The 23,874-nt window shown below is 59.2% G+C and overlaps 1 protein-coding gene across 4 annotated transcripts; it reads right to left on the bottom strand.

Annotated features, from left to right (window-relative positions):
* Positions 1–10,699: 10,699 nt before the first annotated feature.
* GBA1 (glucosylceramidase beta 1) lies at positions 10,700–21,538 on the bottom strand. Of its 4 annotated transcripts, XM_048828555.2 has the most exons (12): positions 21,429–21,538; positions 20,490–20,553; positions 19,173–19,305; positions 18,645–18,836; positions 18,394–18,540; positions 18,044–18,177; positions 17,379–17,551; positions 16,847–17,084; positions 15,123–15,347; positions 14,863–15,026; positions 13,224–13,349; positions 10,700–12,567 (listed from the first exon to the last, which is right to left on the bottom strand). In XM_048828555.2, exons 3-12 carry the CDS (start codon positions 19,237–19,239, stop codon positions 12,462–12,464), a joined length of 1,572 nt encoding a protein of 523 aa, XP_048684512.1. In that variant the 5' UTR covers positions 19,240–19,305; positions 20,490–20,553; positions 21,429–21,538; the 3' UTR covers positions 10,700–12,461. The 4 variants fall into 4 exon arrangements, with proteins under 4 accessions (XP_048684512.1, XP_048684515.1, XP_048684513.1 ...); XM_048828558.2 differs by lacking the exon at positions 20,490–20,553 and having other exon boundaries at positions 21,429–21,504; XM_048828556.2 differs by lacking the exons at positions 20,490–20,553; positions 21,429–21,538 and adding an exon at positions 20,734–21,298.
* Positions 21,539–23,874: the final 2,336 nt, after the last annotated feature.

Genomic DNA, 23,874 nt, shown 5'->3' with positions numbered 1-23,874 from the left:
GCTGGAGAAAGGAGGCTCTGGCTGAACTGGTGCCAGTGGACACACAGCGAGGGGAGATGCCCTGAGGCCCAGAACTGCAGGCAGCTTGGTGCCAGCCGCAGCACTTGCCACGGCTGGTGATCGCTGCAGCGGGTTCATCGATCACAGGGGTGGGGGGTGCTCTCTACATCCCCCCCAAACGATCCCAGATCATAAACCTACCCACCCCCCAGTCCGTGCCCCCTTTGCCCCCAGCCGGGCAGGGCAGAGTCCAGCCCCATAGTATTACGTGATCCCCATCGAGTGTGCTGGAGTGCAGGCTGCTCTCTCTGGCCCTTTGCAGTAGCCCAGCCCTACTGGCAGCAGCTCACTGTGGCCAGGGTTCCACTCCCCCAGGGGCCTCACTGGGTCATTCCACCCCCCAGCAGCTGGGCGGGGCTGGGAAAACTGGATTTTCTAATGACCTCCAGCCATGGGCAAGCCCCAAAGTCTCCAAGCAGAAACCTGCCCAGGGTCTCCCCATGAGAGAGGGCCCAGCCCCCTGTGACACGGACACCCACATGGCGGGCTGCGGGAGATTCTGGATTTGATTTTGCAGCTTAGGCCCTTTTTTCCTCCCCGTTCTCCCTCCAATGCACCTCGTCCCACCCCGCTCCTGCCCATCTGCACACTGTGCCCACCAGGCACCCGCCTGCCCCAGGCAGGGAGCCAAGCCAGGAGGGGCTGGGCCGTGCACTGCAGCCTGGGAACCACACCGCTCACTGCCTGGGCCGCTGCACCCCCTGCTGGATCACTGCTTTCTAGCATGACTAGTGCATGCCACCTCTGCGCCCGGTGAACTCTGTCCGCAAACTGCCCCGCCCAAGGGGCGCCCAGGCAGGGCCCCTTGGGGGGGGTCTGTGCACGCGAGCGGATGTTCGGCAGGGCCAGATACAGGGCCAGTGGGGAGGGGATGCAGATTCCAAAGGCAGCAAGCCCAAGCGTTTGGGAAACTGAAAGCACGAACGTTGTGGATGCCTGCAGCGTGGGCATTGCGGGTGGGGAATGGGGACTGACAGGGCAGCTCTATGGGAGCACACAGGTCCTGGGGACGAAGCGCAGAGGCTGACCTGCCCCCAGGAGGGACCCTCCACCCGGATCACACACACGACGTGTCACAAGCACTTACCTGCCACCCCGGGTGCTGTCTGGATGAAAAGGAACCAGCCCACGATGCTGGTGCACCCGGCCCACATGGCGCCTTTCCTGCCCAGTGCCATCCCCACCGCCAGTACCAGCAAGCGCGGCGCTGGGCACCTGGGCCTGAAAGCAGGATGGAGGCTGTGAGTGTCGGGGCCGCTGGGTCACCCACTCCCCGCTCAGTGTCCCTTCAGCAGCACCAGCCTCAGCAGCAGCTGGGCAAGCCCAGCACCACAGGGACTTCTGGAGCAGAACATGGGCAGGGGGCCAAGCTGCCTGCCCCAGCCCAGTGATGGGGGGGGTCAGGGAGTGGAACTGGACCAGCCAGCCGAGTCCTTGCTGCCAGCACCCGGCACTCAGCAGGGTTTGGGCTGAGGCCATCACCTCTCCTTGGCTCTTCTGCCACTGCCGGGGGCTGCACCATGGCACCCAGGCCCACGGCCCCGGCCCGGCCCTCCGCCCGCCCCTCCGGCCCCACAGCCAGGGCCCGGCTCGGCCCTCCGCCTGCCCCTCCGGCCCCACAGCCAGGGCCCGGCCCGGCCCTCCGCCCCCACAGCCAGGGCCCGGCAGGCCCGGCCCTCCGGCCGCCCCTCCGGCCCCACAGCTAGGGCCCACCCTGGCCCTCCGCCCGCCCCGTCCCCACAGCCAGGGGCCAGCCCGGCCGTCCGCCCGCCCTGTCCCCAGAGCCAGGGGCCAGCCCGGCCCTCCGCCCGCCCCGTCCCCACAGCCAGGGGCCGGCCCAGTCTCACCATTTTGCCCTCGTGTCACGTTTCCAGCCTTTCCTGCCTCTCTGCCCCAGCAGCGAAGGCTCGTGTCCTGGCTCCAGGAACTCCTGGCTCCTTCACGCCAGCTCCCCCAGTCTGGGGCTGCCCAAAAACGTCCCTGAGGCTCCTTTGGGGCCAGGCGTTGCTATAAAGGGCCTTCATCTGCCCGCCCAGCTGCAGCCGGCTGAGTCACCCGCTCGGACAGCGATGGCAGCCGGACCCACCAGCGTTCGCGTCTCCCACCCGGAGATGCTGCGCACGTCCTTGCTGCCCGCCATGGGGCACAGCAGGGCTAACCCCCAAGGCTGGCCAAACTGGGAGCCCATTGGACAGGAGACAAAGAGCCGAGAGCCAGAGGGGTGGCAGGACCCTTTCCACCCCAGAGGTCAGTGGGGACCCAAAGCATTCATAGCAATGGCCTGTGCTTGCCAATGCCGGCCTGTGGGTCCCTCAGGGACCCTGGGGAGCTGTAGAAGCCGGGGAAGCCTCTCCAAAGCCGCAGACTTGGCAGCAGCCTTGGGGGCTCAGGGTGGGGCATGTGGTCCCTGTGGCCTAGAGGTGCTGCAGGGACCAGCTGAGGGCCACATCTTAGCACTGTCATGGCAAGTGTGGACCTAGCCTCGGGCCTCGTCCCTGACCAGGGGAGGGGCTGTGCTTTGGCTTGTTTTCAGCATAGCAAGTTTATTGGTCAGCATGACCCCCCCCGTCCATCCGTCCATCCGTCCATCCATCCCCCAGCACTCAGCCTGGTCCCTCCTGGGCAGTGCCTTGCACTGGCTCCCCCCGCCCAACCCTGGTCACCTCCATCTTCCCCCAGCTGCTCTCGCTGAACCCCATTCCGTAGGAAGCGGCACTGCATCCGTCTCTGGGCTCGCCCAGCTGCTCACGGCTGCTTGTCCCCCCCGAACGCCTTGCCACTGGGGCACCCTCAGCTGCCAAGTGCTGCACAATTCCCCTGTGACCATGGTGGCCTTCTCACCCACTCCTGACTTGCCACCCGCTATTCCTGGAGCATCCCCCAAACGCCCCTCTCCACTGCTTACTACAACCCCTAAGCCCCCCCACCCCATTTCCTGGGCCATACACCCAACGTCACACAACGCTCTGGTCACCTGGGGCTAAACACCTCCAGTAAAACAAACATGAAGGCTGCAGGCTCCTTCAGAACTAGGCACCGGCTCAACTGCAAAACCCGTCCCAGAGCCATGTGCTGCACCGCTGAGCATCAGTGTCTTGGCTCCCAGGGCGGGAGTGCTGTGACAAAGTGGGACTGTTCTTAATATTTCCTCTGAATAGTGTGGGGGTGCCTCAGTTTCCCCTAGGCAGTTCTTAAGTATCTAGGTGGTGGGATAAGGGTGTATGATCATTGCAGAGCCCTAGAGAGCAGATGTGGGCAGGGATCTGGACACAGAGAATGGCCGACACCCTGTTTCCTGGCAACTGATGGCCTGGGCCCTTCCCCCCCTGCAAGGTGAGAGCTAAAGGGTTGGAGAATAAAGGAATCAGGTGACCTCCTGGCCCGGAAAGGAACAAAGCCCAGGGGAGGAGGGGCTGGAGGGAGTTTCAGTTTGGGGCTGGCTGGAGCCATGGAGTGAAGTGCAGACGTGGTTGTCTGGCTCACTGCCCCCCAAAATGGACCCAGCTGAGGGGTCCTGTTCTCTGCACCTGCAAGCTCTGTGTTGGACCATGTTCCTGTCGTCTAATAAACCTTCTGTTTTACTGGCTGGCTGAGAGTCACGTCTGACTGCGGAGTTGGGGTGCAGGACCCTCTGGCTTCCCCAGGAGCCCCACCTGAGTGGACTCACTGTGGGAAGCGCACGGAGGGGCAGAGGATGCTGAATGCTCCGAGGTCAGACCCAGGAAGGTGGAAGCTGTGTGAGCTGTGTGTCCTGTAGACAGTCTGCTCACAGAAAGGAGACTGCCCCAGAGTCCTGACTGGCTTCATGGGGAGCAGTTCCAGAGCATCACCCGGGGACTCCGTGAGAACTGGTGGCAGAGGTGGGATGTACTGCACCCCGTGGATGGTGCTTCCTGCAGTAAGTGACTGGGGAGCAGTAGCACGAAGGGGGATTGACGAGGACCAGGTGTGCTGAAGGCTCAGAGAGGAGCGGTTTCGGAGAGCGGTTAACCCCTGGGAGTGTGTGACCAGCGAGAAGGACTGTGCAGTAATGGGGACCCCCGGGGACTGCGGTGAGCAGTCTCAGGGGCAGAGGAATCTGCAGCTCGACCCTGGCAAAGAGGTGGTGACCTCGAGAAGGGCTGGCACACTAGGGGTTCTCCCTGGAAACCGTGGGGAGCTGAGAGTACACAGGCCTGTGAGTCCACAACAACTTGGGAAGAGCGGAGTGATGGCCTGTCACCGTCTCCTTAAGAAGGACATTGTAACCCTGTGCAGAAAGAGAGGGTCGCGCATTGGAAAGTTCACCAAAGCACAGTTAATTGTGCAGCTGGAGAAGGATGACTGCTCTAAGGAAAAAGAAAAGGAGTACTTGTGGCACCTTAGAGACTAACCAATTTATTTGAGCATGAGCTTTCGTGAACAGATTCCTGACCCCAAATGGGGCTATAGCAGGATCTGGGAGCAGCTGGAGTGGTAGCCGGCATCCCCAAGACTCCAGTCCCCGACCAGACGAGGGTCTTCACGATCAGGTTCCCCATCGGGGGATCGAGACGGACGGGATTGGAGCTGAGTCCGAGAGAGCAAGAGGACTGTGGGAGACAGCGAGAGCCCGAGAAAGAGCTGCAGAAGCAGCAGCAGCATGAACTGGCGGTGGTGGGGCGGAGAGGCCTAGAGGACCTCCCAGGGGCGAGTGGGGTTAGACCCTGGGGGGCCAGTTCCGCAGGGAACCTCGAGACTAAATTGCTGCCCCTGGTTAAGGAGTGGGGGGATGTGGATGTCCACCTCACTGCCTTTGAGCAGGCTGGCGATTTGAACCAGGGGGACCCTGCGGAAAAGCCCCGGTGTCTAGCTCCCTTGCTGGGTCCCAAGGCCATAGACTCCATCAGCCAGATGGGTGGGGAGGTGGACAGGCTCCCACTCCTGACCCCAACCTATATGTCTGTGTGGAGTTTCCTGGGGCCAGGCCCCTCGGACCTCCAGTGGGAGCGGAAGGTGATGGTCAATGCGGAGACATTTCTGGGGTGGCGAGATCCTGGGACAGAGAGAACTGTTGTCAGGCCCCGGGTGGTGCAGCCTCAGATGCCGAGGGGCTGTGTGAGCTGGGTGAGGGTCTCAGGGACGAAGCCCCTCACCCTCTCTATGGCCCAGATCCCTGTGCAGACCCAGGAGGGGTGGGGCTGGCTGGTTGTTGGGGTTCTCCAGGACACCAGCTGCGAGACCCTGTTGTGGGGTGACTGTGTCTCTTTGGGACAGGATCCAGACCCTGCTCCGGTAACAGCCAAGGGTTTGAATTTGAATCCAGGGAACCAATCGGTGGAGAGGAAAATGGTCAGTGAAAATGCAGGTTTCAGAGTAACAGCCGTGTTAGTCTGTATTCGCAAAAAGAAAAGGAGTACTTGTGGCACCTTAGAGACTAACCAATTTATTTGAGCATCAGCTTTCGTGAGCTACAGCATCTGATGAAGTGAGCTGTAGCTCACGAAAGCTGATGCTCAAATAAATTGGTTAGTCTCTAAGGTGCCACAAGTACTCCTTTTCTTTTAGTGAAAATGCAGATGACCTGTCTGGCAGCAGGGAGGAGCGGCTAGGCTCAGGCTACCTGCCTGCCTGTAACCAGACCCCTGGGGCTGGGTGGGACAGAGAGATGCTCCCCGCCCCCTTGCACACCTGAGAGGGGGGCTCAGGCTGGTGCTGATGCAGTGAGGAAAGCAGCGAGCTCACTGCCTACCCCCACTTGGACAGCAAGGGCAGCGCTGAACACAGTGAGAGCTGAGACCCCAGCTGAGTGGGGGGAGACACAGGCAGGGCAGGGGATCTGTTGGGAGTGGCAAGGTGCTTGGTAAGGAAAGTTTGGATGAGCCTAGGCAGCCTTGTGAGCTGATGGCTGTGTCTAGTCAGCAGTAGGGGAAGGCGAGGAGAGTGGAAGATGAGTGTCCCTGGACCTTACCTGTTAGCTGGGTGGAGAATTGGGACAGTGAAGGAAACGTGCCTGTGTCTGTCAGGGGTATTGACTTGCCTATGGAGGGAGCTACCCTGATCTCCAAGCAGCTGTCTGTGACCAGCCTTGTGTGCTGGGACAAGGGGAAAGAGATCCCAAGCTGTGTGTCTGGGAAAGGAGAAAGTGTGTCCGGCTCTTCTTTGTGGAGCAGACAGAAGGGGCCTTTCAGCTCTGTGACGGTTGAGGATAGTGCAGTTGTCTCAGAGTTGATTCTGGATTCAGCTAAAGCCCAGGAAGGGAACGGTCCTAAGTCTGTGTCTGCTCGGGAGAATGGCCCTGTAACTAGGTCTCATCCAATTAGTGTCTATGTAAAATCCCAGAGACCAGACAATTCTGGTGCTTGTATTTTGCCTGTTGCTAGTGTGTGGCAAAGGGAAGGAGAAGGCTTCTGACCTTTTATCTAGGAAGTCTGTCAGTTTGCCTGAAAGGGGATTGTGTAGAAATCCGCCTGATGGGCCAGAGGTAATTCTGGATGTAAGTGAGACCCAGAAAGAGTCTGTTGTTGCTCAGGAAAGTGTTCCTCTAGAGCAAGCCCTAGGTAAAGAGAGTAAGAGCAGAATTTCTGTGAGGGGTGAATTGTTGCATAGAAAAGCCCTAGGGAAAGGAATCCTCATGGAGTCATTGCAAGCAGTTTACTGCCACTGAAGGGTGTGAAAGTGATTTAATCAAGAAAGTTTCAGTTGCTAAAGGCCAGAAATTTTCTGTTGTGAATGGATCCACTGACTTTCCTGTTGAAAGATCCAGTGTGGATAGCTTTGAGAAGGTCTCAGATGGAGTGAAAGCTGTTAAGAAAGGTAAACCGTCCTATAACCAAGTGGCTGTGTTTGGCCAGCTTGTGGGGGAGACAAGGTTGTGGAGAAAGGGATGTCACCATGCTAGTTCTGTAAGTGAACAGTATGTGGCCCAGGTCAAGATGGGGGCCCTTAACCAAGAGAGCCCGAATTGCAGCCCTCCAGACTGGAGCACTCGGAGAAGACCCAATCCCAGTTTGATCCCCTGGGGTTTTGGGGTGGCCAAAGGGCAAAGGCCGCATGTGGGAAGATTTATGCGGCCTGCGAGTGCTATCAACCACCCCCGACCTAAGGGAGGGTGTGAAACTGGAAGGGCCTGGTGTAACTCCCACCAAGGAATGGGAGAGATGCCGGGGCATCAATGGGAACGTTGGTGGGTTCGAACTTCCCCAGGTCACCGGCTAAAGTGACCCCGCTCAGTTCGATCTTGAAGGGGGGAGAAATGTGACGAAGTGGGACTGTTCTTAATGTTTCCTCTGAATAGTGTGGGGGTGCCTCAGTTTCCCCTAGGCAGTTCTTAAGTATCTAGGGGGTGGGATAAGGGTGTATGAGCATTGCAGAGCCCTAGAGGGCAGATGTGTGCAGGGGTCTGGACACAGAGAATGGCCGACACCCTGTTTCCTGGCAACTGATGGCCTGGCCCTTCCCCCTGCAAGGTGAGAGCTAAAGGGTTGGAGAACAAAGGAATCCAGTGACCTCCTGGCCCCGGAAAGGGACAAAGCCCAGAGGAGGAGGGGTTGGAGGGAGTTTCAGTTTGGGGCTGGCTGGAGCCATGGAGTGAAGTGCAGATGTGGTTGTCTGGCTCACTGCCCCCCAAAGTGGACCCAGCTGAGGGGTCCTGTTCTCTGCACCTGCAAGCTCTGTGTTAGACCATATTCCTGTCGTCTAATAAACCTCCTGTTTTACTGGCTGGCTGAGAGTCACATCTGACTGCAAAGTTGGGGTGCAGAACCCTCTGGCTTCCCCAGGAGCCCCACCTGAGCGGACTCGCTGTGGGAAGCGCATGGAGGGGCAGAGAATGCTGAATGCTCCGAGGTCAGACCCAGGAAGGTGGAAGCTGTATGTCCTGAAGACAGGCTGCTCACAGGAAGGCGACTGCCCCAGAGTCCTGCCTGGCTTCATGGGGAGCAGTTCCAGAGCATCGCCCAGGGACTCCGTGACAAGTGCCTAACTGCTTCTCTGTGGTATCAGCTATCTTTATGGGGCAGGGCAATTAAACCACTTTCCTCTGGTGCCACCAGCCACATCTGCCCTGCTAGGCACAGAGCAGGGATGGGCCACACACAGCTGCGGGGACCCTCAGGGAGGCCAGCACACAGGATGCATCCGACTGACAGGCTGCAGCCAAGTCAATGCATCCCAGGAAGTGGGGACAGAAGCTGGGAAATCTCCAGGGAGGCTTAGTATGGAATGTGACCAACTGGAGAGAAGCCCCTTGTCCCGACCCCCCACAGCCCGCGTGGAGATGCCTGGCCAAGGGGAACCCCTCAGCCAAGCCCCATCTCAGATACTCATTGTGATCAGCCCCTCAGTTTGTCTCTTCATCTGCCTGCCTCACGGCTGGGGAGCTCAGCCAGGGACAGAATAGTCAGGGAGAATGGCTCTTGCTTTTCACTGAAGCTGGGTGGGGGCTTGGGGCCCAGCCCATTCCCACAGCAGCAATTCTGCTTTAGGAAAATGACTTTAATAATGGATCCAAACCCGTGACTTGCAGCAAAGCTTCAGGAGCGGCTCAGTGCAAGGCCCTGTTCCCCAGTCCAGAGGCAGGCAGGCGGCATGCCACTGACGGAACCACAGAAACACACCAGGGGTGGGAAGGTCAAAGCACCCCCCTCCCCGCCTACATCACTGCTCAGAGAGGTGGCCTGATCCAGCCCCCTGGGCTTAGACCGTCCGCGCTCCAGGCCCCAAGGCCCCTGCCTGGCCATGGGCTCTCACTTCTCTGTGCCCTATTTCCCCAACTCACCACCGAGAGGACTGCTGTGGTGCTCAGAAAACAGTCCACGCTCAGCGTCTGTGCACACACCTCGCCTGCTCCTCTGAGGCCAGCCCAGCCCCTGGGGCCCTGGCACCCCCCAGAGCCACCACGGCTTCAGGTCTCCCAGGACCAGCCCTGCTCACCTGGCGATTGAGCCCACGGCACTGCCAGCAAAGCCAGGGGCGCTTGTGCAGCCGGCTGCCAAGGAAACAGGAACTGACAGGAGTTGTCTTGCTCCACAGAGCTGACAGGGATACGGGGACACCTGCCTTGCAGGCCGCACTGCTCGGTGATCATCCTGGTGACCATCCTGGGGACAAGGCAAGGCCCTGGCTTTGCATTTAGGGGAATCCAGGGAGGATTTTTCAACATTTGCTCCAATGTAACGTTCAAATCCGCCGGCTGTGTTTGCCAATCTTTGGCTTTTCACCCATTCCCAGTGCAGGGGAGACCCCGAGCACTGGGCAGGGAGCAGGGCACGAGGATGAGGCTCCTTCTCCTTCCAGCCCTTTGGGGCTTGGGGTGGATCATTCCCTAGAAACCCTCCTGCAGACCTGGCCAGACACATGGTCCAGTCTTACAGCCGGTCTCGGACCACGTCAGAGGATGAGGTAAAATCACCCAGAACATATATTCCAGGAATCCCAGCTGAATGTGGAGGTGAGGTTGAGTGCGTTGTAGTGTCTCGAGGGTAAAACCGTCACAGGGGACACAATCGTCACAAACCCAGGAAAGGCCAAGTGAAGGTTAAACACAAACACAATCCAGACATGGTTATTAGGGGCTGGAAATGCCCAGTTTACGGCACCCAAACAAAGGTACGGCCTGCCCTGTAGCAACATCATGCAGTAGCCAGACACTGATCCCTCCATCACAATGCTTGCAGTTCCCGCTTAGGTTAAACGGATTTATAGACATATTAGATTTTCTTCCTTTCTTTCATCCTGTTGCAGAAGGCTGGAGTTAGAGATGTTTCCAAACCTTAAATTCTGCATTCCCAAGCCTTAAGGAACATGTGGGGCTTGCTTTTAAACTTTCTTCACCTCAGCATTTCCTGGGTTTATAATGCCCGGCTTGGCGATAATTGCAACATCCCTGTAACATTGGCAGGTTCTGATACACACTCAGACTTAACGTCATTTCAACACAGACTGCAGCTGGCAATTTCCCTGCTTTCTGTTATTATTACAAACTCAACATGGGAACTAAAGGAGAAACCCAAAGCAAACATTACTAGTGATCCTGAGGAGTGTCAACCTTAAACGTTTCATTTATAGGGGCAGCTTCACCACAGCACTTTGGCTGTGCACCCACTCTGGAGCAGTGCAAAGTAGGCAGAGCACGCAGTCCCCAGTCCCTTGCTCACACCTACTTCCCCTCACACTCCTCTGGGTGCGTGCAAGCCCATATCCACACTGAAGCTTCCCCCTGCTCTCCCCCGCACCCTCGGTGAGCAGAGCCGGTGAAACAAGGAGCTTTTCAAAGCCATTTGTTTCTTTAGGACTGAGTCTCTCTGCTGCCAAGCCCCACCAGCGTCCCTAAGGGCAGGTTGGCTTCGTTACCATGGGTCATTTTGAAAGATGGCATCCTTGCTGAGGGCACTTTCAGCTTCGCTGCCACTGAGCCAACAGGAGACGGCAGCCAGCCGTTGTGTGCGGAACTCTCTGCAGAAGAAGATTAGTTGTCAGTCCCTGCTGAAGAAACTTGCAGTTACCAAGACCACTGCCAAAAAATAAAGATTAATCCTCTTAAAAAAAAGAAAGAAAAAAAGTCTTCAGCTGTAGCCAGTGCACCAGGTTTTAGTGAGTCTGAAGTGGGCAGTTTGAAGCATCTCTGTTATCCCATTAATAAGATCATTCAGGACACACAAAACAGTCTGACACCAGGTGCTAAACTTCTTAAAGGAACCATTTTAAATTAATTTTTATTCAAAATAAGTAAACAAATTACTTGGAAATGTTCCGAAATTTCATTCTGTGCTCAAAAAGTAAGAGCTGGAACGTGGAGGAAAGTATGCTGTGTTCCTCATACATAAACCAGTGGTGGAATACCTGCTTTACATGCAAAACAACTCCGCTTCAGTAACGGGGCCACTGGTCTGCTCGTTCCTCCTAGAGCAGTGAGTCACTGGGTCACACTCGGAAGCGGGAGGGTTTAGATTTTGTCCAAGCTTTGGTTTTATCCTTTCAAAATGTAACTATGGGTGTTAATCAGTATCCATATAAATGACTAATGCTTTTTTGGAATCCTATCAGCTCTTGGCCTCAGTGAAATCTTGTGGCAGTGAGTTCCACAGGTAAATTATGCACCCTGTTAGAAATAATTTCTTTTTATGTACTTTAAACATTTATTTCCTTACAATTTCATCTGCTGGGCCCTTGCTCTGCTATTCGCAGAAAAGGTAAAGAAGCTCTCTCACCCATTCCCTATTTCCTCTTCCTCAGGCCTGCCAGCCCTGGGGCAGGTGATGCAGGGAAAGGCGCTGTCAGAGCCGCTGCGCCCCTTGCTAGTCAACAATTATTCAATGTATACAGCACCATCCGCAGCATGAACTCTGCCAGGCAAAGTCCCTGGCCCAAGGGCTCCCAGGCGGGGAGAGCCTGTAGGGGGTGGAACAGCATCCGGCATGCCCCACTGGAGCCCGATTCTGTCACAGAGCAACAAGGAACACAGAGCCCAGAACGAGCCTGGGCCCTCATCTGTGACCCCCTGCTTCAGTTATCAGCCACTGTCTGAGGTGAGGGTCCAACCTCAAGGAGCTCCCTGTGATTCCATCTCTTGCAGCCCAACAGGGGAAGGCCAGAGATGCCGACAGACGGCAGCAGAACAGGCAGCCCAGCAAGCCAGGGGGAGACGGGGAGCCAGCCGGGGCACCTGCCCCAAACGTGGACCTCCCTGGGGCAGATTAAGGTGAGCAGCGCTCAGCCCAGGGGTATTGGCTCCTGGTACCAGTGCAATGCCTGCCCATTGGATCTCAGCATGAAGCTACCGTCCTTGCCCAGGGGCTTCGCTTACCACCCTGCAGACTGAGCCTCCAGCAGGGGTTTATAAAGGAGATTATTTCCCAGCATGCTCAGGGGTCTTTCCCCTCCGGAACCAGCTGTTCCGGTCTCCTTGGTTCAAGGCACCCAAGGAAGTGTCACTGGGGTGGGAGCAGCCTGGGGCGCAGTGCATGGGAGGGGAGAGGCGGCGGGATTTTAACTCCCAGTTGATGTAAAGCTCCAGACAGGCACCCATGCCGCTCTGACAGACATGCCCATGTGCTAGGCTCTGCTGGAGACCAGGCGGGGGGGGGGGGGGGGGGCCAAAGAGAGCCAGAGACGGCAGCTGTTTGGCAGAGCAGCAGCGATTGTGTTTACAGCACATGGATCTCCACTCCTGTGAGGCAAAGGGAGCCCTGCTCCCTCTGTGCCCGGGTCCAGTAGGGCCCAGCTGGCTCTAGTCATGCTGCAGGCTTGGGGCTCAGCTTGTCAGCTCTGCCCCTGCCCAGGTGCTGTGCTTTGCAAGGGGCAGATCTAGGTGGGTGCTGGCCTCCCTGTCTCTCTGAGGGCCCCACCCAGCCCTGTCTGTGCTGCCTGGAACGTCCCCACAGAGCAATTCTCCAGAGCAGCACGCAGAGTCCTTCCCCCCACCCCAGGCCCCCCGAGCCTTCTCACTGCCGTCTCCACAGGTAGGTCTGGATGGAGTCAGCTGGAGCCAGAGCCTCAATGAAGCCAACGCCTGGGTCTGAGATCCCGAATGGCACATCCGCGGAGTACCTGAGGAGGGCGAGGGGCAGAGTCAGTCTGACTGCATGACTGCCCAGCAGATCCAGCTCCACCACTGACTGTCTAGCAATGAATCGAGGGGGCTGCACCTCACCTCCAGATGAAGAGAGCAGTGCCATGCAGGCTGCAGGAGCAAGGTGAAGGGACCACACTCGCCTCCCCTGCTCGCAGGCCCCTCTCTAGATGAGGATCAGTGAATGTGACCAGCAGAGTTCTCACCCACCATGTGTTCAGTGCCTCTCCCCTGCCCCACAACCAGCTGTTTCCAGGGTTCCCCAGCCCCCTGGATTGTACTGTGAGCTCCTGGGGGCAGGGTGTGTGCCTCCTGCCAGTTTGGGGGCACCTGCTGATGCTCAGGCCAGCGGCGTGGCCCTCCTCTGCCCCCATCAGCGCTGTTCTTACAGTGCTCAGTGAGTAGCCTGGTTATCTCCAAGTCTCTTTCCTCCTCCCTGCCCCAAAGGCCAGCTCTGGGCTCCCAACTAGTTGGGGATTGGTCCTGCTTTGAGCAGGGGGTTGGACTAGATGACCTCCTGAGGTCCCTTCCAACCCTGATATTCTATGAACTCCCATCCCGGCACCGACTCCCTAAGCCCCTGCCCCGCTCCCAGTCTGGACGAGGCTCTCACACTCCAGGCCCAGCCACATACCTGTTCAGGACCACGAGCACGGCGGCGCCATCCGGGCGCAAGAAGGCTGCATACTCCATGTTGCACTTGCAGCTCTTCTTGGAGACAACCAGCCCGACATGCTGGGAGCCCTCAGGGATGAACTTGCTGCACAGATAAGAGGGAGCGGTGAGCACAGGGGGAAGGAAAGTGACGGCCCCCAGAGACAACGCTGGGCCAACAAACAGAGAGGCTGCAGCCTGGGGTGGTAGGGAGCAGAGCCTGGCTCACTGGGCACTGCTGTAATTATTGGACCTAAAATTTACCCCAGTTGTGAGCTCAAGTGCAAAAAGGCTGCACCACTTCACAAGGTGTCAGAGTAACCTAGAACCCTGCAGGCTTGGACGTGAACCAGGAAATAGGTCACGTTGTTTTCAATAATTAAATTGAATCAATGGGTGCACAAAACCCAAAAGACACAAAGTAATAAAGCCCAAAAGCAACGGGCCTACTAGCATCATCCAAAAGCCATGTTAAAATGATGCAGGTTAAAGAACAGGAAATGTGGAGCTGAAAATGAATAAATCAAAATTGATGTGTCAAATGTTAGGCCTAATTGGTGGGCAAAATAATGCGGGAATAAACCAGGCCAAGACATCCATGTTTTCCCCTCGGGGGAGGGGGGGAGGAAGGGGTGTCTTAAAAAGAAACTTGGGGGGGGAGGGGGGGCTCAGCTTACAGTCGCCCAGCAGGCTGCTGAGCTCATCTTCCCTTGAGCCTGAGACCAAAGGAGCAGACCAGACTGAAGGCCTCACTCTTGTTAAAGGCCCTTTGTTTTTCACCTGCGAATCCTCAGCTCTGTGGGGACCCTCAATTCCCAGCATCGCAGAGGCACATTCTGTCTCCCTTTCCTGTTGTTACTTTCTGCCCCACTATCCTATGTCTGTCTCTCTCAGCTTTTCGCCAATCCTGAAATCAATGTGCTGCATCAGCATAGCCAGATGAGAGGGGCCCAGCCCTGCCCAAGGAGAAAAGACCCAACCCAGTAATGTCCCTGCCCAGAATGTAGGACAGGGTCCAAGCAAACAGGTGCCACGGTCAACATGGCAGCCAAAGCATCCACTGGAGACGGACCAGCCATCCAGCATTCCAAGACATCAGCAAAAGACTCATTCCCCACCCCCTTCTACCCTCTCCCCCTCCACCTTGTGCAAGCTGTCTGTTAGAATCAGGAGAAGTGAATACCCCTTGCAAAATAGCATTAACCCTTTCCTTTCCCTCAAAGAAAGGTTGTTCTAAAAATAAAAAAAAATAAGATTTTGCCTCCAAAAGGAGAAAACCTTTCAAGGTTTTAATTGAGTTTGTTTCACATAATCTCCCAATTTCAGTTTCCATATAAATGCTTCTTTTAACTTCTTGTTCTTCCTTGTGTTTAATCAACAAACTTTCAACTTTAGAACGAAGGGTTTAGGTGTTGGCCAAGAAATCAAGTAATCCGAGGTCCCCCAGAGAAAACCCAGACCTCTTGGCATCTCACTTTCTGGGCTGGTCAGGAAAAGCGTTTAACACACCTGTGACTCTTTTGACCCTGGGCATTAACTCACCAGCACACGTGTACTGAGCCAGCTGTGGGCACAATCTCTGCAGTCCAAACCAGCTGACTGGGAATGCCCCAGCTCACCTGAAATGCCCAATGTGGTAGAACATGGGCTGCTTGTAGAAGAGATCCTTTTTCCTGTCCACGATGACCGGGCTGTCCACCAAGTTCTGGACCCAGTTGGGCCCCCCCTCCAGGTCCAGGGCCAGGTTCCAGTCGATCCAGCCGGAGACGAAGTTGTTCAGGTTCTGTGAGGGGATGGCAGAGATGCTCAGCTGGAGGCAGGGGACAGGGTGGGTGATGCTCCCGAGGCAGCCTGCGTGGGGGACCCGAGCGGGCCTTACCGTCAGGATGCTGTGGCTATACTGGTTCCCCCGATCCCAGCAGCCCAGGATAACGTCCCTCTCCCAGAAGTGGGACCCAGTGCAAGCCTCTGTGGCCAAGATGAAGTAATCAGGGAAGAGGTCATGGGTCGGTAACACAGTGTCCTCTATGGGAGCAATGAAATCCAGGTACCAGTGGACGCCAATGCCATGGACATAGCGAGCAGCGTTTGGGTCACCCAGTACCTGGGAAGGAAGGAGAGAGGAGGAGCAGTCACTTATTGGCCCAGGCCTTCAAGACAGCAGCAGAAAGAAGGACCCAGCGACACACCCCTTTGAGAGCACACCCCAGACGGGCTCTCCCTCACAGCACAGGTCCAGCCACTCTGCTGCCCTGAGTGACACTGCAGGTGCCTAGGGATCAGGCCTTACGCCCGCCAGGACACATTGTTCACGGCTCTGCAGCTGGGAACAAGTCCAGAGGCCAGGGCAGAGCGGGGTGCTGGCAGGACTGTCTCTTGGCACTCTGCTCTGTGCTGGCCCACCCAGACATTGCGAGGGAAGGCCAGGGTTTCCTGGGTGGAAAACAAAATGCAGGACAAGCCACTGCTGCTTCCCAGGAAGCTGAGATCACTCGGGGCCCAAGAGTCCCAAGGGAACAGCCAGGGCAGGAGCCCCTGCTGCTCCCGGGCTAGCCAACTTTACCCTAGCTTCATCCAGGCTGGGCATCAGGCACTTGGTTCGCAGCCAGGTCCCAACCACAGCTGGTCCCTGGGAAACCCAGAGGCTTCATCCTTGAAAGCAGAGAGCAGGCAGATTGGGCCAAGCACCCCCAGCATTGAGAAGACTCTGCAGCCCAAGGGGAGAGTAAATGGGCCCCACGAAGGAAAGGAGCCAAGGAGAGCTGGGAGCTCAGTGCCCTGGGCAGCTGGGTCCTGGCTGCCACAGACCCCAGGCACCATCACACCCACGCAGATCAGCTGAGAGCACTGGATGTGTGTTTGGGAGTCCCAAGTTGGGCAGACCGTGGGATCTGGGGGGAGCCCCATGCTGGGCTCGTCATTCTTCATCAAACCCTCCTGTGCAAGCAAACCTCCCCTGGGGCCAGGGGCTGCTCTGCTGCAGCCATGGCTGGTCACCGCCAGCGTCACCTCCTCAGCTCAGCTCCTGCCCACCTAAGGCAGCCACCCGTTGTCTGGAGTCTCCCCCAGGCTGCGAGGCAGGGCACAGCCTCCAGGCACTGCTGTGATAAACAACATGAATGGGAGGGCTGGCAGCTCTCCTGGGAGCAGCAGATTGCCAAGCCAGGTGGCCAGCACAGCCATACTCATGCTTACAGCCAGACCGAAAGGGCTAGGAAATTAGAGGCAGCTAGATGGAACCCTGCTGCCGCAGCAGCTCCCTTGAGGAAGGAGCAGGGCAGCTGTCCCTGGGGGCCAGAGTGCGCTCTCTGCCCCCAGCAGCCTCATAGTCATCCAGGGGTCATGGGAACTGGCTTTGGCAGGGCTGGAGTCTTCCTGGATGTCCTGCCGGGGCCCAGCCCTTAGAAGAGGGAGCACCCTGCTCAGCCTAGCGGGAACCGCTCCTCCCGCCCAGCAGGGCGCACGCCAGGCATGTGCCCGTTGCGTACGCTCGGACCACAGGCCAATCCCAACACCCGGCGTCTCCCCGCAGAGCGGAGCTCATGCACAGCCAGCCCCAGCAGAACAGGCGAAGGAGCAATGGGCCCCGGCATGCAGACTCACCACTTTGGCCCAGTGGGGGAGCAGCACCCTGTTGTCGTCCAGCATGATGAGCCGGACGCCCTTGTGCGAGCTGTTGGCCAGTGCCGGGCCCAGGTCCTGGGCGACGAAGTCCCGCTGGTGCTCGGCGGTGAAGCCCAGGCACTGGAAGGGGTAGTTGTTTATCAGCCCAGCCGTGGGCTCGTTCTGTGCCGTCATCGCCCAGAACGTCAAGTTGTGCTTGGCGTATTCGTCCAGGAACCTGGGGGCCGGGGATGAGAAACATTAGCAGCCCCAGTCGTGCCCCCCAGCGCCCGGCCTGGGGTGCAGAGACCAGTCCCCCTGCCCCCCACCCGCATGGACTGTACAGGCCTCGCCCACAGTCTGTTGTTCTGTCGGCTCAGGGAGCTCACACCGACTCCTCCAATGCCCTGTCCCTAACACCCGTCCAGCCCCTTCCCTCGCACAGCCCTAGGGCCAGCTGTCCTCACCGAGACCCGCCCCATCCCGCCGGCTCCTCTCCCCAGGAGAGCCCCTGCCCCGCGCTGCCCTCTACCTGATGAAGTAGTTGGCCCAGGTCTTGTGATACTTGTCCCCCGGCTTCCCCTTCAGGCTTCCCTTCCCTTTCATCTCCCCGCTGGTTTTCATCCAGACCGGGGATGACCAGGGACTGGCGACCAGGGACAGCGGCTTCTTGGACAAGGCCATGGCTCGGTGGAGAATGGGGATCTGAAGGGACAGAGCAGCAGGACCAGCTCACTGTGTGCCACAGGGGTCTCAGGAAGGAACGTGCCTAGACACACCGGTCCCCTGGGGGCTACTCCCTCTCAGGAGGGCAGCAGTGGCAGCTCAAGGGCTGCAGACGCAGAAGGGAGCCTAGAAAGGCTGCAGGACAGGGGAGCTCCCCTTTGCCGTGGTGCCCAGCAACTGCATAGACGGGACTTTCCCCTCACAACGTCACAACTCGTCACGCAGGAGGGGCTGGGAGATGCCTGCAGGGCTGTCAGGGAGGCCAAGGAGCGTCTGATGGAGACCCAGAGCAATGGCTGAGGGGTGAGTGCCCTCAGGGGGTGGGGGATCAGCCCCAGCCCCAGCCCATGATGGCCACAGAAAATACCCCAGATGAGGTGGGGCCTGGGAGCTCGGTCGGAGTGTAGAAAACCTGAGCAAATTGGGACTGGCCGCTCCCCGGGGCCCCCTCCCCGCTCCGGTGCGGCTCACTTTCAGCTTTGTATCCTCATCCGTCAGGCCAAAGTTGAGGAGCTGGTAGTCGTAGGGGGTGTCGTCATAGCTGTAGGGGTGGGTGGAGAAGTCACAGCTGGCCATGGGGACGCGGACCAGGTTGTACTCGATCCCTGTGGGACAGGAAGGAGGTGACCCAGGACCCAGTGTCACAGGAGCCAAAACAGCAGGCCCCAGTGACTACACGTGGGGACAGAGGGCCTCAGGCTGCAGGACGTGACGTGTAGCTCCTGAGAGCCATAAGCCCAGAGCCAGGGCCTGCCCCCCACCAGGACAGCCAGCAAGTCAACGCCATACATCACTGCCCCGAATTGGCCCCCAGCGCTCACCTTCCTCCGTGAAGTAGGACGCGAGCAGGTGGCGTTGGGTCTCCTTGGACAGGGACAGGATGTTCATCGCAGCCGAATCTGTGACGGAGCCGCCAAAGCCCTTCACTTTCTGGTACTGCTGCGCGGTGTCCAGCTTCAGCACAAGATCTGCGGGGCAGAGAGCAGCTCGGCTCAGAGCCCTGCAGCTGGGAGCAAGGGCCAGGGCCAGCGGCCAGCCCTGCCCTCGGCATCCCTAGTGCCCAAGCAGATACCTGGGGCCGTGGAGTCGCTCTGGAACCTCCCCTCGCTGCGCTCCAGCCGCTTGCCCGCCTTGCTGCTCTCATACTTGGCGTATGTGCCCACGGCCGGGACGACAACGGGGTCCAGTGTGTCACAATAGGTGGCGTTGCATTCACACACCATCAAGTCATGGCCAAAATACTGGGGGCTGCAGGGACGGCTGCCTAGGAAGAGAGAGACAGACTGGGTGAGTGCAGGGCTCCGGGTATAGTTTGGGGCTTCCCCACCCTCCTGGGAGAGGATTCCCACCCCCCGTCAATCCCATTCCTCTGAGCTCTGGGGATGCCCCTGAGCGAGGTCCCTCCCACACAGTCCCAGGCACCCATCTCAGGAGCAGCAGGGTTCTCAGCACACCCGTTTGGTCTCTCAAACCCCAAGACTCCTGCACCAGCCAATACCCTGCTACTCCCCCCCACGCCGAGGAGAAGCGCAGAGGCTGAGCGGCACCCAGGAGGGACCCTCCCCGCAGGTCACACACACGACACATCACAAGCGCTTACCTGCCGCCCCGGGCGCTGTCTGGATGAAAAGGAACCAGCCCACAATGCTGGCGCACCCGGCCCACATGGCGCCTTTCCTGCCCGGTGTGACCCCGCAGCCAGTCCCAGCGAGCACAGCACTGGGCACCTGGGCCTGAAAGCAGGATGGAGGCTGTGAGTGTCGGGGCCGCTGGGACACCCACTCCCCACTCACTGCGCCTTCAGTGGCTCCAGCCTCAGGAGCAGCCGGGCAAGCCCAGGACCACAGGGACTCCTGGAACAGCACAAAGAGAGGAGGCCGCCTGCCCAGCTCAGCCCAGCCTGGTGGTGGAGGGTGTCAGGGAGCTGAGCCGCTCTGGTAACTCCTGTCCTGATCTCTCCTCCGTGCCCTTCCACTCAGCTGAACCCCAGGGCCACAACAAGCTGCAATTCCCTCAACTCACCAAGACTTCCACCTCCACAGCCAGCCCCAGCCTTTCTTTTAAAGGGAGCCTTGGCTCCAGTCCCTCCCACACCTGATCTCATCTTCTCAAGTCTTGTCCCACCCCATGCTCTTTCCCAGCCTCTTCCCAACTACTCCCCTAGTCTCCTTCAGCCACCCTGACTTTGTCCCTTCTTACCCAGCAGCCCCTGCTCCTGGGATACCAGCTGCTCCTTCCCCTCACCCTGAACCCCTCCGGCCTCCAAGGCTCACCTGACCCAGCGCTTAAGGGGTTGTAGTGGGCACCTCAGCGATCCGGTCCTATATTTACCAACTTCATTAATGATCAGAGCAAGGGAGCAGAGAGCAGGTACATATCATTCCCGCATAACACTGACCTGTTCTTTGGTGCCAGCCCCAGCCAGAGAGAATCAGGAGGCCCTGAGGCCATCAGACACCTGGGCAGGAGACTATGACAACATGGGACTCACCCTGTGAGGACACAGAGCGAACAGCAATGGGTGGGCGAGACGAGGGGAGGAAGGCGAGAGAGGAGCTGGGTGCTGGCATAAGGACCTCATCCATCTTGCCTAGCCAGTAACACAGGCATCTTTTGCAATGGCTCAGTTCCACCTGACCTCGATTACGATGGCAGTCTTAATGAGGGATTAGCAAATGCCCAGTCATGCCAAGATACATCTGCTGCCACATGACTTCTCACGGAGGCCTGCATTAACCCTGGTACCCTGGCCAAGTCCCACTTGGGCAATACTATGCCAAACTAGAATTGCCCTGCAATTTCAGGGGATGAAATTATTAGTCACTTTCTGTGACACTTGTTGCGCAGTTTCTCCTGGTACGCAATGACTGCTGCGTTCCACCCTGGAGCTGGGTGCATTTCAATAGTAAGTACTCACTGTGTTGAGAGTATGCCAAGTGCTTGGCGATGCCTCCAGCTGAAAAGCACTGTGGGACAACACACTGAAAATAAAACCAACGAAGAATTCTTTGACCCTGCCGGCTGTAGGTTAGTTCAGGCCACATGGAGAAGAAAAGTTACTTAAAATCGGGGCAACTAGGAATGCAACATTCATCTCTTGCCTGGAAATGACCCCCACCCCTGAGAACATGCATGGTCATTTATCACGGCCCAAGACTCACTCTGGTTTAGGCTGCTGAGAATTCCCTTTTCCCCAGGAGACGGATTTTGAGAGGACGAGGCCATGGAATTAGCTCACCTTTACTGTGATTATCTTTCCTGTGGATTCCACGTCAGGATGAAAATTATGAATTTGAAAGAGCCTAGATCAAAGCTCCGGCCCTAGCCCTGATTGACTGCATGGCCCCTGCTCTTGTCTCCACAGGTCCTTGGGGCAGGGACGGGGCCCGGGTCTCCTTCTAATGCCATAAAGGGCCCGGGGTGCGAAACAGAGATGGGCTAAAAAACCAGAACCTGGCTGGCCCCACCCCCTAGCTCAGGGCCCACACACATGCCCTGGCACAGGGAGGGTGAGGGGAGGGGCTCAGAAAAAGCCCTGACCGGCTGCGCCAAGCAGCTCCCCCGGAGCCGGCTGGACGGGCCCCCACTCACGCAGCCCACGGGGGGCGGGCGGCGCTGCAGACCCCGTGGAGAGGCGCCAGGCCCCGACCAGCACAGCACGGAACCACGGCAAGCGGGGGCGGCAGCTGCCCCTGGGGCCGGGCGCCCAGCACCGGGCTGAGCAATGGGGCGGCCCCGCCTGGCAGGGGGCTCACCGGGGCGCGGCGCAGCGGATCCCGGGCCAGAAGCCGCCGCCCCAGGCCCGCGGGGAACCCAGGCGTCCGGGGCCCGCCCACAGGCTCCTGCGGCCACTCACCGGGGCGGCCCGGCGCCAGGGCCCGGCAGCGGCGGCGGCTCCGCGGACGGGCGTGGACCGAGAGTCACGTGACGGCGCGGTCACCTGACCCGGCCCCCGCGCCTGCGCCCGGAGCCGCTGGGCCCCCCGAGCCTAGCGGGGATCGCCCGGGGCGGAGCCGAGCCGGGCCGGCCCGAGCCGAGCCGGGCCGGGCCGAGCCGAGCCGGGATCGCCCGGAGCGGAGCCGGGCCGGGCCGAGCCGAGCCGAGCCTAGCGGGGATCGCCCGGGGCGGAGCCGGGCCGGGCCGAGCCGAGCCGAGCCGAGCCGGGATCGCCCGGAGCGGAGCTGGGCCGGGCCGGGCCGACCCGGGATCTCCTGGGGCGGAGCCGGACTGGGCCGAGCCGGAACCGCCTGGCCACGGAAGGAGCCTGGGTCCGAGCCAGCCTGAGCTGAGCCGGGCCGAGCTGGAACTGCCTGGCCGCGAAGGGAGCCTGGGGCCGAGCCGGGATGAGCTAAGCCTAGCTGAGCCGGGCCGAGCCGGCGTTGCCTGGCCGCGAAGGGAGCCTGGGGCCGGGCTGAGCCGAGCCAGAATCACCTAGCCGCAGAGCGGGCTGAGCTGAGCCGAGCCGAGCCGAGCCAAGCCGGAACCGCCTGGCCACGGAGGGAGCCTGGGGCCGAGCCGGAATTGCCTGGCCGCGGAGGGAGCCTGGGGCCGGGCTGAGCCGAGCCAGAATCACCTAGCCGCAGAGCGGGCTGAGCTGAGCCGAGCCGAGCCAAGCCGGAACCGCCTGGCCACGGAGGGAGCCTGGGGCCGAGTCAGGCTGAGCTGAGGCGAGCCGGGCCGAGCCGGAATTGCCTGGCCGCAGAGGGAGCCTGAGGCCGGGCTGAGCCGAGCCAGAATCACCTAGCCGCAGAGTGGGCTGAGCTGAGCCAAGCCGGGCCAAGCCAGTATCGCCTGGCCACGGAGGGAGCCTGGGGCTGGACCAGGCAGCCTGGCCTGGGGGCTCTGCCAGCCCATCACACCCGAGTTCCAGGGGCGTGGGGGCTCGGTGCGCCCTGCTGCTGTCCAGCCAGCAGCAGGGCAGGCATGCAGGGAAGGCAGAGCGTGTCCCCGGGGCACAGAAGACATGGAGCCTGGGCTGCGGAGCTGAGCCACAGTGCTGGCTGCGGAAGTGCAGTGCCCCAGGAGCAATTGGGGAGGCCAGCAGCCCGTGCCCCCCCACCCCCACTTGGTGCTGGCACCCAGTCCCCCCAGCGGGTTAGTGCTAACAAGCTGGCCTAGGCACTGGTGGGAGAGGTTGGTACAATGGGGGAGCTGGCAGGGCCCTGCCTGCGAAACGCCTCTTCACCTACACCCAGGACCCTCAGTTCCGGGAGCGGCTCCTCCCTACAGCTGAGAGATCCCCTTAGAAAGGCAGCGAGAGGTGGCCGAGGGCAACCGAGGCAAACAACCCCAGGCTGCCATCAGAGACAGCACAGGTTCCCCGCCCTAGCCCCAGTCTGCACTTGTCCCGGTGTGCACCCTGGAGAGCTACGTAAAGGTTCCTTATATCTCCACCAGCTGCCCTCTAACCTTCAGCTGAAGCAAATCAGCCCCTGCGCCCCCAGGACCAGATACCATCTCAAGTTGGCATGGCCCTCACTATCCAACTCTCCCATCCTCATGTCCAACTCCCCTGACATGGATATTCTCTCTGGCGCATGCACTCAGCCCACTTCCTGCACCTGCAGTTCCTCTCAGATGCCTCTTCCCCACAGCTTGGCCCAGCAACCTACACTGCCGCTCCTCAGCTGCAAAGTTTCCCCAGGGAGCATAGAAGCTGCTGGTGGTAGCCCAGGCCCAGGGGCCTCTCAGGTGCACAGTGAGGGAAGCACTCTCTCTGCTGGCTCGTGATAGCAGCTCCTGCCCACTCGCAGCTGGGGAAGCAGAGCCTAGGAACAAGGCTCCTAAGAGGCAGCCCAAGCCTCCACCCAAATGCTAGAGTGGGGCTGGAGCTGGGAGGGACTGGCCTCCCCCTATGCACGTGTGCACCAAACAGATCGACCTACAGAGCGTAGGCTCATAGAATGCAGGACAGGCTGGGACCATCAGAAGTCACCTAGTCCAGTCCCCTGCCCCGAGGCGGGAGTGTATTATCTAACCCAGCCCTGACAGGTTTGTCTAACCTGTTCTTCAAAACCTTCAGTGACCACAATTCCACAACCTCCCTAGGTCATTTGTTCCAGTGTTTGACTCAACGCACACACCTCCAGCCACACAGCCCTCTCACCCTGTGTTCGGACATATGCCTCCAGCCGCACGGTCCTCAGACCCTGTGTCCAGACGCACGGCCCTCTCACCCTGTGACCAGACATGTGCCTCTATCCGCATGGCCCTCACCCCCTGTGAACACGCGCATGCCTCCATGCACAGATGCGCCCCCCCAGACACCTGCAATGAACAGATACGCCCCACACAGGCAATGC

Source organism: Caretta caretta, chromosome 24, assembly GCF_965140235.1.
Source record: "Caretta caretta isolate rCarCar2 chromosome 24, rCarCar1.hap1, whole genome shotgun sequence".
Lineage (NCBI taxonomy): Eukaryota > Metazoa > Chordata > Testudines > Cheloniidae > Caretta > Caretta caretta.
The sequence above is the reverse complement of the archived record's forward strand: the minus strand, read 5'-3'. Positions and strand labels throughout refer to the sequence as shown.